This window comes from Adiantum capillus-veneris, chromosome 1 (genome assembly GCF_014529385.1).
Source record: "Adiantum capillus-veneris isolate H3 chromosome 1, ASM1452938v2, whole genome shotgun sequence".
In the NCBI taxonomy this organism is placed as follows: Eukaryota; Viridiplantae; Streptophyta; class Polypodiopsida; order Polypodiales; family Pteridaceae; genus Adiantum; species Adiantum capillus-veneris.
The window spans coordinates 153,336,941-153,352,626 of record NC_140931.1 but is presented as its reverse complement, the minus strand read 5'-3'; the positions used below and the strand labels follow the sequence as shown (position 1 = coordinate 153,352,626).

Here is a 15,686-nt window from a genome sequence, read left to right as displayed (position 1 = left end):
GAGTCTACATACATATGAGTCCTTTGTAGAAACTCGAATACACCAATAGAGAGCACATCGTTCACAGAATTGTCATGAGAATGTAACTCCTGCCCTTTTCTTAGGAGTCAGAACATCATGAGGTAGCTAAATCCTTTTTTAGCAATTAGTAGTTATTTTTTACTATAGAAGATTTTGCACACTTGTGAAAAACTTTCAAGGAGTGGCTTACATGCCAGTCGCACCAGATTCCTGCAAAATGCAAAACCAACAAAACCAGGTGATGTAACAATTCAGCTATCAGATAGGCAAAACTGTCTCATTTTGTATCTTCAATAAATATACAGAGTAAGAATTTTCTTTTTGCAAAACTAACAAAACAAGATGATGTAAAAGCTCAGCTATCATATAGGCAAAGCTGTCTCATTTTGCATCTTCAATAAATATACAGGAGGTAAAACGTGTTGTTAACTGGAGAGAAGTCAGTTTTGTTGCGACCAGTTAGTGCATGTTGTATCAACAACTGAAAAATTGAATGGGCATTGGATTTTTTAATGCAACTTTGAGCGCATTGTCTATAAAGCTAATAGATCATATTAGCAAAGTCCCTTCAAAAGTACATGGACTCCATTTAAGTAATCGAATATATTCTAGTAGCGAATTCCATCAAAATAATGAAAGATGAATCGCATCACAAACTCATAAGTCGGACGATGTCCTCCTTGGTTTTGCAAGATTCCAGACATCATAAACCTTTTGCCATTCTACATTCTCAATGCTAGGTCCAAGCAATGAAACACGCATTAATGCTTCAAGAGTTTCCACATTCAAGAACTCCCGAGCACGCGTCTTGATGAGATTTTGTTTTGAGAAACCTCTTTCACATGATACAGATGACGCAAGAAGAAACAACATGACCTGCCACAACTTTGTCAGATTCACGTATGTTTGCATCCAGTTCTTATTAGAACAAAAAACACGCCATGCATCTGACATATTCATCCCCTCACATCCGTAATACAATGTATCTGTGAATGAGAGCAGGGTGAAAGCATGACTGGGTGGTACACTTTTATGGGTTGATTACAAGTTTTGAATAGCTGCGCTATTAGACGTGGCGCACGGTAAAAGTTTTGCAAATTAATTCTAAATTTGGTGCCAAGCAGCTTTTTAGATTCTCCTCTTCAAGAGCTATCCAATGATATATCACACGCCTTGGGTTCTTCTATCTTTGTCAAACATATTGCAGCTATTAATTTGCCAAATAGTGATGTCCCGAACACAGCTTTGGTGTCCACCCAGTCATGCTTTCACCAAGCAACTCTGCCTTGCAATTGTCAATGTCAACCAGACTTCCAAACTTCTCAAGCGATTTCTTGAGCCATTCTGAGAACTTTTTCTCTCTGGATTTTATCTCCTATGCAATCTTTGTTTTGCGAGGATAGTAATGTGGGTTGAAAAGTCTAGCTGCATTGTAGAAATAAACATCTGGAAATCGATCATTCACACATTCTATCACTTTCAAGACAAACCTATTTGCAAAATTCATGCAACTTTGAACGTCACCCCCTTCCTTATCCAATGGCAACCCATTTGCATCATTGCTTGGAATTTTAGCATACAAGAGCTGATGCAAAATCTCCTTTCCATCATGACTAACATACACGAAAACACAGTCCTTTGTGGCATCCATGAAATTCTTCAAGAAGTGACTGCCTTTTCCAAACTCCTGCTGAAGAAATTTTTGTTTCAAATTAGAAGCAATAGTTACCTCTATTTTAGCACTTATAGAAGGAATATCCACATTCTTCTAGAAATGAGTATTCAACGCATTAAGATCCCTCAGCACATCTGCCAGCATGTATATACAAAAGAGGAATTTACAAACGTGAAGTTTTTCATACAAACTCTTTCCATTGTCTTTCCAAAAGCTGAGAATTGCAGGCATGAGTTGTGTCAACCTCTCCATCACATTACCTCGTGCGAGCCATCGAACCTCATGAATGTTTAAAACTTCTAAGACTTGTAAGTGCATCTCCTTCAACAAACTTTGGAAACCTGTGTGCCTTACACTAGAACCAGAAATCCATGAATAGACTTTGTTAGCAAGTTTATCAATATATGGAAGAAGGAAAGCATTTAAGTGCATCAAGTACAGCAAGAGCCTCTCTATGTGCAATACAATGAACACTCATGAGATGTGGCATCTCTCTTTTCATTTTTGCAACCAATCCATCATTGTAACCAAGCATTGATCTATCTCCATCTGTTGCTATTCCAACCAATTGTTGCTTGTTAAGTCCAACTTCTTTCATCATTTTCATGCTACCCCATCAGGTACTGTGAGTAGCTTTGCAAATGTAATTTCAGCAGAGGAGCGGCCTGAACATTTAGGTTCCCAAAAAGAGAAATAAATGATGAGATGCTTCTCTAAAGACCTATCCGTAGTCTCATCTACCATCAATGCATAATAGGGGCTTTGCAACAACTTTTGCTTTTGCAAATCATCCAAATACTTTGATATGCAAAAGATGAACTCCTTCTCGGCCATCATATTAGTATATGAGGAGTAGTCATGCTGAATGGGCATTTCTTCTACATTCAAAGAATAGATCAAACCACGCAATCCCTCATACTTACGGATAGCCAGGTCCTCTTTTGCATTGAAATATACAAGTTTCATGACGGTAATGACCCTGTGCCTATTTTGCTAATGACTTTCTTTGCATGAGTCTTCATCCATTTTCCACCTTTGCTATAGTGCTTTGTTGCAGCCCAAACATGCTCCTTGGACTTATGATGTTTTCTTATGGCACTCTTCATGATTGTTTTACATTAACCATTTCCTTTGCCCCAAGGTCCCTTACTTTATACTTTGTACACTAAGCTCATTTCATAAACTCCTTCTCCTTATGAATGACCTGGAAAACAAAGGGATACGTAATTACCCATTCTTGACGAAACATCCTCACGGTTACCTTTTTAGCCTTTGTTGGCGCAATCACTTATGTAGTTGTAGAGACACCATTGTGTGAGCATCAGTTGATTGCCTTACACCTTCAATCTCTTCTATAGTATGGGCATTCAAACTCTCCACGCCAACCTCAAGAGTATCCTCTATCTCCACAATGTCTTCCATCTCGCTATCTAAGCAAAAGATATCTTTCAAAAACTCTCCCATAGATTTCTTTTCAGTTTTGTTACCTGATGCACAAGCTTTGTCATCTGAAGCTGAGGTCTTTTGTCCCCTTTCAAAGAATTGAAGCAAAGTACTTTGACTCATCTTTGATGGAATTTGTATGCTTTGCAAGCAAAAATTATCAAGCACATAAGTTTACATACATCACATCCTTATGAGATACTCTCAAGTCCCTCGTCTAGTTTAATACACATGTACAATGCATGCAAAGACCCAACTCTCTCTCTCTCTCTCTCTCTCTCTCTCTCTCTCTCTCTCTCTCTCTCTCTTCCCAAACCTTACAATCTATAGGGATGCCCAACCTTGCAATCAAGAGTCTCGACAAACAAGCCCTCATGTTAAACTTTGATGAATGTATTCCGAAATATGTTATTTCTTAAAAAGTTTCTCACATTGTCATCCATTAAAAACCAACAAAATAGCTCCTAAAAAAACCTAAACATCTTAGGAACAAAAGATAATTTCAAGCTTCAACAAGATCCAAAACATGCTTCTTTAAATCACCAAACCCATTTATCAGTCTTATCTCTTATCTAAAACAGAATTTCCAGTCTCTTTACGCAATGGAAATTGCACATGATCATCTTTATCTCTAAAAACAAGTAAATGGCCTAGCAAAAGGTAATTTCAACCTTCAACAAGATCCAAAACATGTGCTTCTTTAAATCACCACACCCATCTATCGATCTTATTGCATGAAAGAAAAATTTCCCACCTCAACTGCTGGCAATGGAAATTGCACATGAGCATCTTTGTCCTCATTCACACAAGCACTCCTTATTCAACAAATTATCTCTAAAGAAGTAAATAGCCTAGCAAGAGGTAATTTTAAGCTTCATTAGCATCCAAAAAATGTGCTTCTTTAAATCGTTGTACATCCATATATCAATCTTATTGCCTGAAAGAAGAATTTCCCACCTCAATTGGCAATGGAAATTGCAAACGAGCATCTTTATCACCATTCATGCAAGCACATCTTATTTGAACAAAAATTATACTAACAATTTCAAAAGATTGACATTCAAAATGTTGAGATGCACAACTTTTCACTCATCCAATTAGCTAGTCAATGAATGACCCATTCAACCATAGAACAATACACTCACAATAGTTGATAGACCCATTGTCCCATTGTAGCAGCAATACCCTCACAACATAAATGTGATCCATGAGTAGAACAATCACCTGATTCTTTAGCGATAATGTGTTATTTCACCAAATAGTTCAAGATTCTCTGCACTATAAATTGTAAAATTACTATTTTTTTAGTTTTACCACAAAAATTGAAGTTAAAAAAGCAATTGATGATTGAAATGTTAAGAAATAAGTGTTAATAGGTACCATTATAGTGTTGAAACCGAAAACCTGACTGAGGAACAAGCCCTCACCTCTACTGTAGTGGGAATGTCACTAATGCATGTGTTGAAGTGAATCGTTGCGTCTCATTTTGGACAGAGCGCCAAAGTCTTCATTTCCTGCAATGACATACACACAAAAAATCTATAAGCCCATAATCATACCAAGTAAGAGATAGTATCTCATACTCCTTAGAGAAAGACAAGGAAATCCATGTGCGCACACACCACACACACACACACACACACGCACATACATAGAGATTTATGGGGAAGGGGGGGGAGGGGAGAAGAAGAGGATTTTAATCGTAGAAATCTATCCCAAGAGACCTCAAAGATCTATTTGGAGACCTGTTATTCAAGAGGAAAATAGCATAACACGCACACACACACACACACACAGAGAAATGAAATGAATTAAATGTTATATTAGCATCTTCAAACGGCCAAAATGACCTATGACACCAAAAAGTTACAAGTGGTGAATTTGATACAATGTATGAATACAGAGAGCTGAAATGGGGGGGGGCGGGGGGGATCTGATACAATGAGTGATACAAATCAACAGAGGTAGGGGATCAAACTCAGAGGAGATCCCTCATCACTCACTGTAGAAAGTGACTAATATCCTCCGTGGTTAGTACTCTAACTGGGCATCTCGCATGTGAAACTAGAGTGATCCGGATCCTATACTACAACCTTTGTCAATGCTATGAGGCCACCCATGGTCATGGGCACCTAGATGTTCCTAACTCAATTGCTTGATCAATCAACATACCTCTCGTGTGGATGGGATCCAAAATCTTCTGTGACGGTTTCTCCTCTAGTTGTTCACTAACTAGTGTGAAGAAATATGTGATCTACCTCTAAGCCTGGATCTGATATGATGTCCTCAACAAGCTCTCTCTATATCATGTAGCTTGATCATAAAAACAATCCGAGACACCTCTGGTCCTCGCTGCCTCATGACTCTAGAAAGTGGTCCAAAACCCTCTTTGAATAGACAATGGAAGCGGCATCATATCTCACAGAACACGCGGGGCAACGTGTTTGCATACCCCGACTTGGGTGCTAGATGTGTTTGGTTCTAGTTGTCCGAGGTTCACCAACATTAGCAAGTTGTAACATACAATTATTAGAAACAATGCACTCTGAGTGTTTACAATAAAACTTTAGATGCCAACAACCTTAAAGGTTCGCTTCATTTAGAAAAAGTATCCTTGAGGCTAAGTATCCCTTGATGCTTAAATTTTCAAATTAGAAACGGGAAGTCTTTATTTTTACAATGACCTATACACAACAAATCTATAAGCCCATAATCATACTAAGAAAATGATAGTAAACTCCTACTCCTTAGAGAGACATAAGGAAATCCATGCGCGCTTGCGCGCGCACACACACACACACATACATATAGAAAAAATTTGAGGGGGGGGGGGGGGGGGGGGGGGGGAGGGAGAAGAAGAGGATTTTAATCGTAGAATTCTATCCCAAGAGACCTCAAAGATCTATTTGGAGACCTGTTATTCAAGAGGAAAATAGCATAACACGCACACATACACACACACATAAATGAAATGAAATAAAATGTTATATTAGCATCTTCAAACGGCCAAAATGACCTATGACACCAAAAAGTTACAAGTGGTGAATTTGATACAATGTATGAATACAGAGAGCTGAAACGGGGGGGGCGGGAGGGATCTGATACAATGAGTGATACAAATCAACAGAGGTAGGGGATCAAACTCAGAGGAGATCCCTCATCACTCACTGTAGAAAGTGACTAATATCCTCCGTGGTTAGTACTCTAACTGGGCATCTCGCATGTGAAACTAGAGTGATCCGGATCCTATACTACAACCTTTGTCAATGCTATGAGGCCACCCATGGTCATGAGCACCTAGATGTTCCTAACTCAATTGCTTGATCAATCAACATACCTCTCGTGTGGATGGGATCCAAAATCTTCTGTGACGGTTTCTCCTCTAGTTGTTCACTAACTAGTGTGAAGAAATATGTGATCTACCTCTAAGCCTGGATCTGATATGATGTCCTCAACAAGCTCTCTCTATATCCATGTAGCTTGATCAATAAAAACAATCCGAGACACCTCTGGTCCTCGCTGCCTCATGACTCTAGAAAGTGGTCCAAAACCCTCTTTGAATAGACAATGGAAGCGGCATCATATCTCACAGAACACGGGGCAACGTGTTTGCATACCCCAGACTTGGGTGCTAGATGTGTTTGGTTCTAGTTGTCCGAGGTTCACAACATTAGCAAGTTGTAACATACAATTACTTCAGAAAACAATGCACTCTTAGTGTTTACAATAAAAACTTTAGATGCCAACAACCTTAAAGGTTCGCTTTATTTAGAAAAAGTATCCCTTGAGGCCTAAGTATCCCTCGATGCTTAAATTTTCAAATTAGAAACCGGGAAGTCTTTATTTCCTACAATGACATATACACAACAAATCTATAAGCCCATAATCATACTAAGTAAAAGATAGTAACTCCTACTCCTTAGAGAAAGACATAAGGAAATCCATGCGCGCTTGCGCACACACACACACACATACATATAGAAAAAAATTTGGGGGGGGGGGGGGGGGGGGGGGGGAGGGAGAGAAGAAGAGGATTTTAATCGTAGAATTCTATCCCAAGAGACCTCAAAGATCTATTTGGAGATCTGTTATTCAAGAGGAAAATAACATAACACGCACACATACACACACACATAAATGAAATGAAATAAAATGTTATATTAGCATCTTCAAACGGCCAAAATGACCTATGACACCAAAAAGTTACAAGTGGTGAATTTGATACAATGTATGAATACAGAGAGTTGAAATGGGGGGGGCGGGGGGGATCTGATACAATGAGTGATACAAATCAACAGAGGTAGGGGATCAAACTCAGAGGAGATCCCTCATCACTCACTATAGAAAGTGACTAATATCCTCCGTGGTTAGTACTCTAACTGGGCATCTCGCATGTGAAACTAGAGTGATCCGGATCCTATACTACAACCTTTGTCAATGCTATGAGGCCACCCATGGTCATGGGCACCTAGATGTTCCTAACTCAATTGCTTGATCAATCAACATACTTCTCGTGTGGATGGGATCCAAAATCTTCTGTGACAGTTTCTCCTCTAGTTGTTCACTGACTAGTGTGAAGAAATATGTGATCTACCTCTAAGCCTGGATCTGATATGATGTCCTCAACAAGCTCTCTCTATATCCATGTAGCTTGATCAATAAAAACAATCCGAAACACCTCTGGTCCTCGCTGCCTCATGACTCTAGAAAGTGGTCCAAAACGCTCTTTGAGTAGACAATGGAAGCGGCATCATATCTCATAGAACACGGGGCAAGGTGTTTGCATACCCCAGACTTGGGTGCTAGATGTGTTTGGTTCTAGTTGTCCGAGGTTCAGAACATTAGCAAGTTGTAACATACAATTAATTCAGAAAACAATGCACTCTAAGTGTTTACAATAAAAACTTTAGATGCCAACAACCTTAAAGGTTCGCTTTATCCAGAAAAAGTATCCCTTTGGGGCTAAGTATCCTTTATGCTTAAATTTTCAAATTAGAAACCCCGAAGTCTTTATTTCCTACAATGACATGACATAGACACAACAAATCTATAAGCCCATAATCATACTAAGTAAAAGATAGTAACTCCTACTCCTTACTCCTTAGAGAAAGACATAAGGAAATCCATGCGTGAGTGCACGCACACACACACACATACATATAGAAAAAAATTGGGTTTTGGGGGGGGGGGGGGGGGGGGGGGGGGGAGGGAGAGAGAAGAAGAGGATTTTAATCGTAGAAATCTATCCCAAGAGACCTGAAAGATCTATTTGGAGACCTATTATTCAAGAGGAAAATAGAATAACACGCATGCACGCACTCACACACACACAAATATGAAATGAAATAAAATGTTATATTAACGTTTTCAAAAGGCCAAAATGACCTATGACACCTAAAAGTTACGAGTGGTGAATCTAATACAATGTCTGAGTACAAAAAAAAAGAGTACAGAGAGCTGAAATGGGGGGGGGGGGGAGATTTGATACAATGAGTGATACAAATCAACAAAGGTAGGGGGATCGAACTCAGAGGAGATCCCTCATCACTTACTGTAGAAAGTGACTAATATCCTTCGTGGTTAGTACTCTGACTCGGCATCTCGCATGTGAAGCTAGAGTGATCCGGATCCTATATTACAACCTTTGTCAATGCTATGAGGCCACCCATGGTCATGGGCACCTAGATGTTCCTAACTCAATTGCTTGATCAATCAACATACCTCTCGTGTGGATGGGATCCAAAATCTACTGTGACGATTTCTCCTCTAGCTGTTCACTGACTAGTGTGAAGAAATATGTGATCTACCTCTAAGCCTGGATCTGATATGATGTCCTCAACAAGCTCTCTCTATAACCATGTAGCTCGAGTAAAAACAATCCCAGACACCTCTGGTACTCGCTGCCTCATGACTCTAGAAAGTGGTCGAAAACCCTCTTTGAATAGACAATGGAAGCGGCATCATATCTCATAGAACACGGGGCAAAGTGTTTGCCTACCCCAGACTTGGGTGCTATATGTGATTGGTTCTAGTTATAGGAGGTTCACAACATTTGCAACTTCAGAAAAAAAAAAAAAGCACTCTGTGTGTTTACAATGAGAACTTTAGATACCAACAACCTTAAAGGTTGGCTTTATCCAGAAAAAGTATCCCTTGATGCTTAAGTTTTCAAATTAGAAGCTTCAGAGTTGACATACGTTCAAACTTCAAGGCTCTCCCTCTAGAGGCTAAGTTAGAAGCTTCATACACAGATCCCAAGCATGCAAACTAAAATATTAACTAAGTTCACAGGAGTGAAAACTTAAATATTACCAAGGCAAACAAGAAAAGAAAACAACCGGGGTATAGTGTATTTGACCGGCTATAGTCATAAAATCTCGGTTACAATTTGAGCTTGCCTTGAAGAAAACTGGCAAATTTACACAAGTTTTAGTGTAAATACGGACAAAAGCTTCAAATTTTGACCTAGAAACCGACAGGATTTCAAGTTTTCCCTTATTTTCTTCGGTTAGGAAAACTGTATTCTTCCAGCCTTGAAAACTACCTACATGCGCCTCGTGATTGATGAATGTGTCTTGACTTTTGGTGTTGCAATCAAGAGAATCCGCATCTTTGTGTTAAGAAAATACTTCCTCTTTTTTGTGCCCACTACCTTTCTTCCTCAACCCTACTTTTTGTTTTTCGCATCCAACTCTCAGGTAATTTGTGCTCCTTAGGCTATGTGCGTGAGAGATAGCTGTAGCCTGTGCACCAACAGCTGATAGATTTCGGCTAGGGCGTGATTGTCGACCAACGACCTGACGATTGAGCTGCTGAGATTAGAGTAAGACGAACGAGCTGAGACTTCGACTCGAGAGCTCGATTGAAAGAAGAGGAGGGAGTCGGGCGTCGCGAGCTGTGAGTGACACGACTCTCGACAAAGATACATGTAAAATTATTCAATGCTCCTACATTGTGTTTTGCTAAATTTCATTTCTAGTATGTCGTACGCATTTCGAAAAAAGACGTAATAACCCGAATCTTTCAAAATCCTGTCTCGAGAAGCAAGGTAGCCTGGAAATGGGGGAGGAGCAGCTCGACGATGCGCTGGGGCTGAATCTTGTTCTGGAGAGGCAAGGCAAGCAGGGCAGGCCACAGTTGTGAGCGACGCCACGAGGGAGAAAGGAGGAAACAATACACACACACACACACATATATATGTGTGTGTGTGTGTGTGTGTGTGTGTGTGTATGTATGACACCTTACTCCTTATACTTGGGTGTCTAATGACACCTTGTCCCTAGCACGAAGGCGGAGGGGGATGAGAGTTTTTGCTGTCTCCAGCTGCAGAGGTCCAGTGGGAGCAATGGCTGATGCAGGCGCAAGAACTGCTCTCTCTCTCTCTCTCTCTCTCTCTCTCTCTCTCTCTCTCTCTCTCGTCTTGCAGGGTTCTGAACATGAGCGCCATTCATGTGGTGAATGGGAAGCAGGCGGAGACGATGACGAAGCCCAACAACCACGGGCAAGGGGGACTACAATCATATTGTGTGGTTGTTTCTCTGCACTCTGAGATTGGGGTCGAGTATTTGGACAGGTCGGAAGACTGCACACCCGAGCAGAGCGGGGCGGGGTGGGAGAAGAGCGGGGGAGAGGGAGAGATGCAGAGTGTGTGAATCGGCTCTAGTTGAATGTTACTTTTAAAACTTAAGATGTTGTGGAATCTTGCTGGGAAATCAATTCACGGATAAGTGAATAGACCCAAATATGTACCAATGATGCCCGAAATGGTCTCCAAATTTAAGGCCTGCCCCTGAGGGATGTTCCCTTATTAACCAAAGAAGAATTAGAGTCATAGAAAGGTTTAAAATGAGGACAAGAGGAGATGATACATTTTGGTACGCAAAAGCACATTATGATGAGGACACTAGTAAGAGCGGCACTCAAGCGAAGGTTAAGTTTGGCCTTAGTTTTTGAGGAAAATTAATTAGTTCTGACTTGCACAAAACATTGAGGCGATCAAACATTTGGGCTTAGGGAGCCTAGGGAAAATAATATAACAAACATGGCTTAAGCAATAGTTGATCGAGGTTCAAGCAAAAGTGTCGTACCGAATAAGACCAAATAAGACCTATGGAACAAATGAAACCAGTTGAGATCCAGCGGCACTTGAGAGTGCACACCATCGATGGGAGCTGGGAAAGGCAATTAGAAAAGCAAGCTGGGATGAATTCAAAGGTGAGCGATATGATACTGAGATTTCAATGGAGTACCAGCAGCTAGATGTAGAGGTACTCTTCCTTAGTACTGTTGCAAGGCTATGTCGGTAAACTCAATGGAATGGGAGGGTTTCTTTGAATGGTGCAAGTTGCAAATAATAGAATAGGATGAAGCATGTATAGAGCGAAGTCAAATCCAGAAGTGGACACACATGCCACTACTGGCAAAACCATGGTCAATAGATGAAAACCGGAATTAATTAGTCGCACAATTACAACATCTTTGCACAGGAAGTTTCTCACAATAATTCCCACATTGTGACTTACCTCAACATCATGGCACTCCATACCTAGCGCGGCCGCCGCCCCGGAGGGGGGGAGGGGGCGCGCGGACTAGTCCCCTGCCCCCAATCGTACCTAGCTAGGTATGTGGTGCCTCTTGAACAGAAGCTCATGATGTTATATATGCATTGTATGAAAAAACACTGAAAAAGACGCCGCTTTCCTACATGAGAAATTTTCTAAATCTTCTTGTGAATTAATTGTCAGCTTCCCTCAATATAGTATAGGACACCCTCGTAACTTGCTACGATGAATATGGTGTGCGCAGAGGCAGCTCTTAATTAGGCAGGCGCTTGATCTGGATTCTGGAGCCAACCATAATTATATTGTTGCAGAAAATTGCATAATATTAATGTTGCTGCTCATTTCATCTTCTTGTGTTGCAACAGCACGGGATAAATGTTTTTCAGGGCTTTCTTCACCTCTTCCTTCTTCTTGTCTCCTATCAGAACCACCTTCCCCGTTGTAAACATGAGCAGATTGACATGCGGCTTCTTCATCTTGTACACAAGCCCTGGGAATGCGCCGTCGGCCTTGTACGTCGCCAACTGCTTATGCTGCCCTTCAGCTAACCTCAGCAAGTCGATGGGAAACCCCACATCACAGGATGCCACTATGTTTTGAATGGAAAACTTCCTGAATTTTACCTTATATCCCAGCTTCTGCAAGATGCGGGCATGCCTCCGAGCGGCTAGTTCTGCGTCGTCCTCGTTCTTGGCTCCTGTACAGACCATCTTCCCGGTCTTGAAGATGAGAGATGTTGTCTTGGGCTGGCGCAGGCGCATGATCACTCCAGGGAAGCGATGGGGATTGTAGTCTGCATTTAATGCCTGATACGCGACCTGCTTGAGGTCGATCTCGCATTCCAGGTTTACTGTACAGACAACATTTTGGATTTTTGGCTCTGGCAATGTACTACTATTTGGATCCTCCTCCAATATTGATGTGCAGGATATTGCCTGCATACATTCTGCCGCCTGTGTACTAGGGTAGGCCTGTACGTCGCTTGGAATGGGTGCATGAGCATGATCTTGTGCTTCAGTATCTATGGATGTCGCACATATCATGTTTGTCATGTCGCCGGTGAAATGCTTAAGCTCGGCGATATCATCTGAGAAAAGGAAATCATTCAGCATGTCCAATGTGAAAACTTGTGGAGCTGGCTCCTGATCATGAGTAGTAGCACTAGGGTTTTGCCCATTTGTAAGATCCACATCCAATACGGACGACGTCTCTGCAGTACTGAAAATGGGTGTTTGGTTACCAGCCTCGACCGCAGCTGGCAGTACAGATGCCGGAGAGGTGGAGCTCTGCTTGCTGGCACAGTAATAAGATGATGCAGGGAAGTAATCATGATGGGTACTTGGCATCGCCTGCGTATGCTCATGTTGGGGTGTGGAGGTAGCAATATTGACCTGCTGGTCATGGGTTTGTTGCATCAGATTAATATTGCTGTGGTTGTTGTACTGTACTAATGCAGATGAAGGTACATTGCAGTTATATTGAGGAACCGGATCAGATGGTACCCTGTTATTGTAAAAGTGTAGCTGTAAAGGTAGGTTTACATTGCCTGCATAATGAGCGGCAGGAGAACATGGCCCTACAATGTTATCATTTTGCGACATCGACGAAGATGCATCCGCGGCGGTGGCGGAGTTCTGCGCTAGGGTTTGATGTAGCATCTGGTTATAATAAGGAGAAGCTGATCTTGATGGTCCCATGCCATAAGGTGGATTATATGGTGATGCCACGGCCACTGCCTTGGCGGCGCAGTGAGCAGGTGGAGACGGTGCAATGCAGCGTGGTGTCGTAGGAGCTGCTATGGTTTTCGACGCTGGGCGCATGTAGGGTTTCGGGTCGGCGGGCGAACACCTCGACTTCATGCGCCGTGCCTGTTGCATGCGCTGGGCATGGAAGGCACGCATGCGGTTAACGTCTTCAACAGTGAGGCTGGCAACGTTGGAAAGCAAGCTTTGAACAGAATAATTAGGAAGAGAGCTCGCCATAGCTGAAGTGCGTAGAGCGGGTTGACCTGAGTACTGTACTAGGGCTGATCTTCGGCATTTGTATACTCGTGTAATGTTTGCCCTTTTATAGTCAAAATGCACGCGTATTCCAACTTCCGCCAAAAGCACGCGTAGCAGCGTTCTTGGAGAAATCGTTTTCAGAATAATTCCTTTGAGCTTATTTTTTACCCTTGACCTCTTTTCGGCATGATTGTAGGTTCACACATTTTTCCCAGTGCTACATATGTGAAACGACAGATGTAAATTTGAAGGTAATTACACTAATTTTTTCAAAATTTTGTAGGTTTTCTCACCTTCAAATACAAAACTTTAGAGGTAAATTTCAAAATTTGTAGGTGGGACTACACTAAACCTAGGTTTTTCTCGAGCATTGATTTTTCCCCGAACTTTGACGCGAAGCAACTAGGTCAATTCCTTCAAAACCAAGAAACTCGATCCGAGCAACCTTCAAGTTGACCTATAATTTCACTAAGGTTATCAATTATTAGTCTTTCTCGTCCTGGACGATGACTGCGTTTCTTGAGTCCTTTTAAGCTCTTAGACTTGCAAATCGGGAAGCGTAGCCTTAGCTGCACGCCACCTGATCCTATACTCCTCCTTTGACGTGTTGCCTTCTTGATTTTTTTTGTCGAATTAGCTCATCCACTTCTTCTTTAATTTTACTAGTTTTGACCACGCGAGCTTTCATCACCCTAGTAGGCCCTGTTCTTTTTATTGCTACCTAGATGCTATGCACTAATGTGAGCCATGCTCAAGGTCTGCTGCAACCACATCTTTCTTCAGCTTGTTCAGTGGTATCTTAGTAAGGGACATGAATAGCGGTTCCTTAAGGAGATGATCTCCAATTCCTTCTTCCTTTCCAGATAGTTTTCCTTCTTCTTAGCCTTTGAAATTATTAGACTCAAGGGGAAAAGTCCTCCGTGATAGACTTTGGGTGGTATCCACCCTCATCTCCACCGAGGGTGGAAGCACGTCTACATGGTGCGAGAGGTAGCACCTACCTAGTCGAGAGGCCATGTTGGCATATTGGAAACCGAAATATGCTGAGCCAGGTGAGCTACTCCATGGGCCATCATTTTATAGGTTGGTTAGTGCGTATTTCTCACTCAGCATTCCATTTTGTTTTTTTTGAACCTACCAATACGCTGAAAGGGCATGTCTTGTCCTTTCTAGCCTCCACTAATGTATTATTTAGGTCCTCATCCATTAATGTGGATGCTTGAATACATTCAGCCACTTGCGTACTTGGGTAGGCAACGATGCTTAGAATCGGTGCATGAGCATGATCTTGAGCTGCAGATGTATGGCTATCGCACATATTCTTTTCATGTCGTGGTGGATGAAATGCTTAAGGTCGGCGATATCATCTGAGAAAAGGAAATCATTCATCATATAGAATGTGAAAAGTTTTGGAGTTGTCTCCTCATGAGTAATAGCAAGGGTTTGTCTATTTGTAAGATTAACTAGTCCTGCTTGGTTGGCCTCGGTGAACGCCTACCTAGTGTTAATAGACACACATTGTGAATGTGGCAATAGATGGAACATGGGATAGTATAGGTCAACATACAGCATTAGCTAGGGTGCATATCCTTCAAATTACAATATATTCAAAATTACTATGGAGAACAAGACGAAGGAGACATTATCAGGATTTCAAAGATTTTAGATTTTTCTTGTTTCTTTCAGGTATGTATATTTCGTGCAGTGCAAGGGGCCGTGAGCTTGCAAGATGTTGTTTCATGTGGAGCTTGTGGTATTTATACTTACAAATCAATGATTTCTCTATTATTCTTGCTACATATAATTTTCTACAAGTGACGAAAGGTGCAAAAATGAAGTTTTCAGTAAAAGGTTTGAAGCAGAGCACATTATTATGCATCTTTGATGGAGGGTTTCGAGTGTGCTCCCTCTTTCTTCTATCGTAGTTTTTAGTGACGCCTATAATATACCACTACAAGAGGTTGTGTGCACTTGTGACGCTGT

General features: G+C 41.5%; 1 protein-coding gene and 1 pseudogene across 1 annotated transcript; both read right to left on the bottom strand.

The window, feature by feature from the left end:
- Nucleotides 1–678: 678 nt before the first annotated feature.
- LOC147465827 (uncharacterized) lies at nucleotides 679–3,262 on the bottom strand (annotated as a pseudogene).
- An 8,776-nt stretch (nucleotides 3,263–12,038) lies between these two features.
- On the bottom strand, nucleotides 12,039–13,682 carry LOC147465826 (uncharacterized). The gene has a single exon (XM_086512530.1). It carries the CDS (start codon nucleotides 13,680–13,682, stop codon nucleotides 12,039–12,041), a length of 1,644 nt encoding a protein of 547 aa, XP_086368656.1.
- Nucleotides 13,683–15,686: the final 2,004 nt, after the last annotated feature.

What these genes read in the sequence shown, in the direction of transcription:
- LOC147465826 (XM_086512530.1), bottom strand. Translation starts at nt 13,682, where the DNA reads ATGGCGAGCTCTCTTCCTAATTATTCTGTTCAAAGCTTGCTTTCCAAC.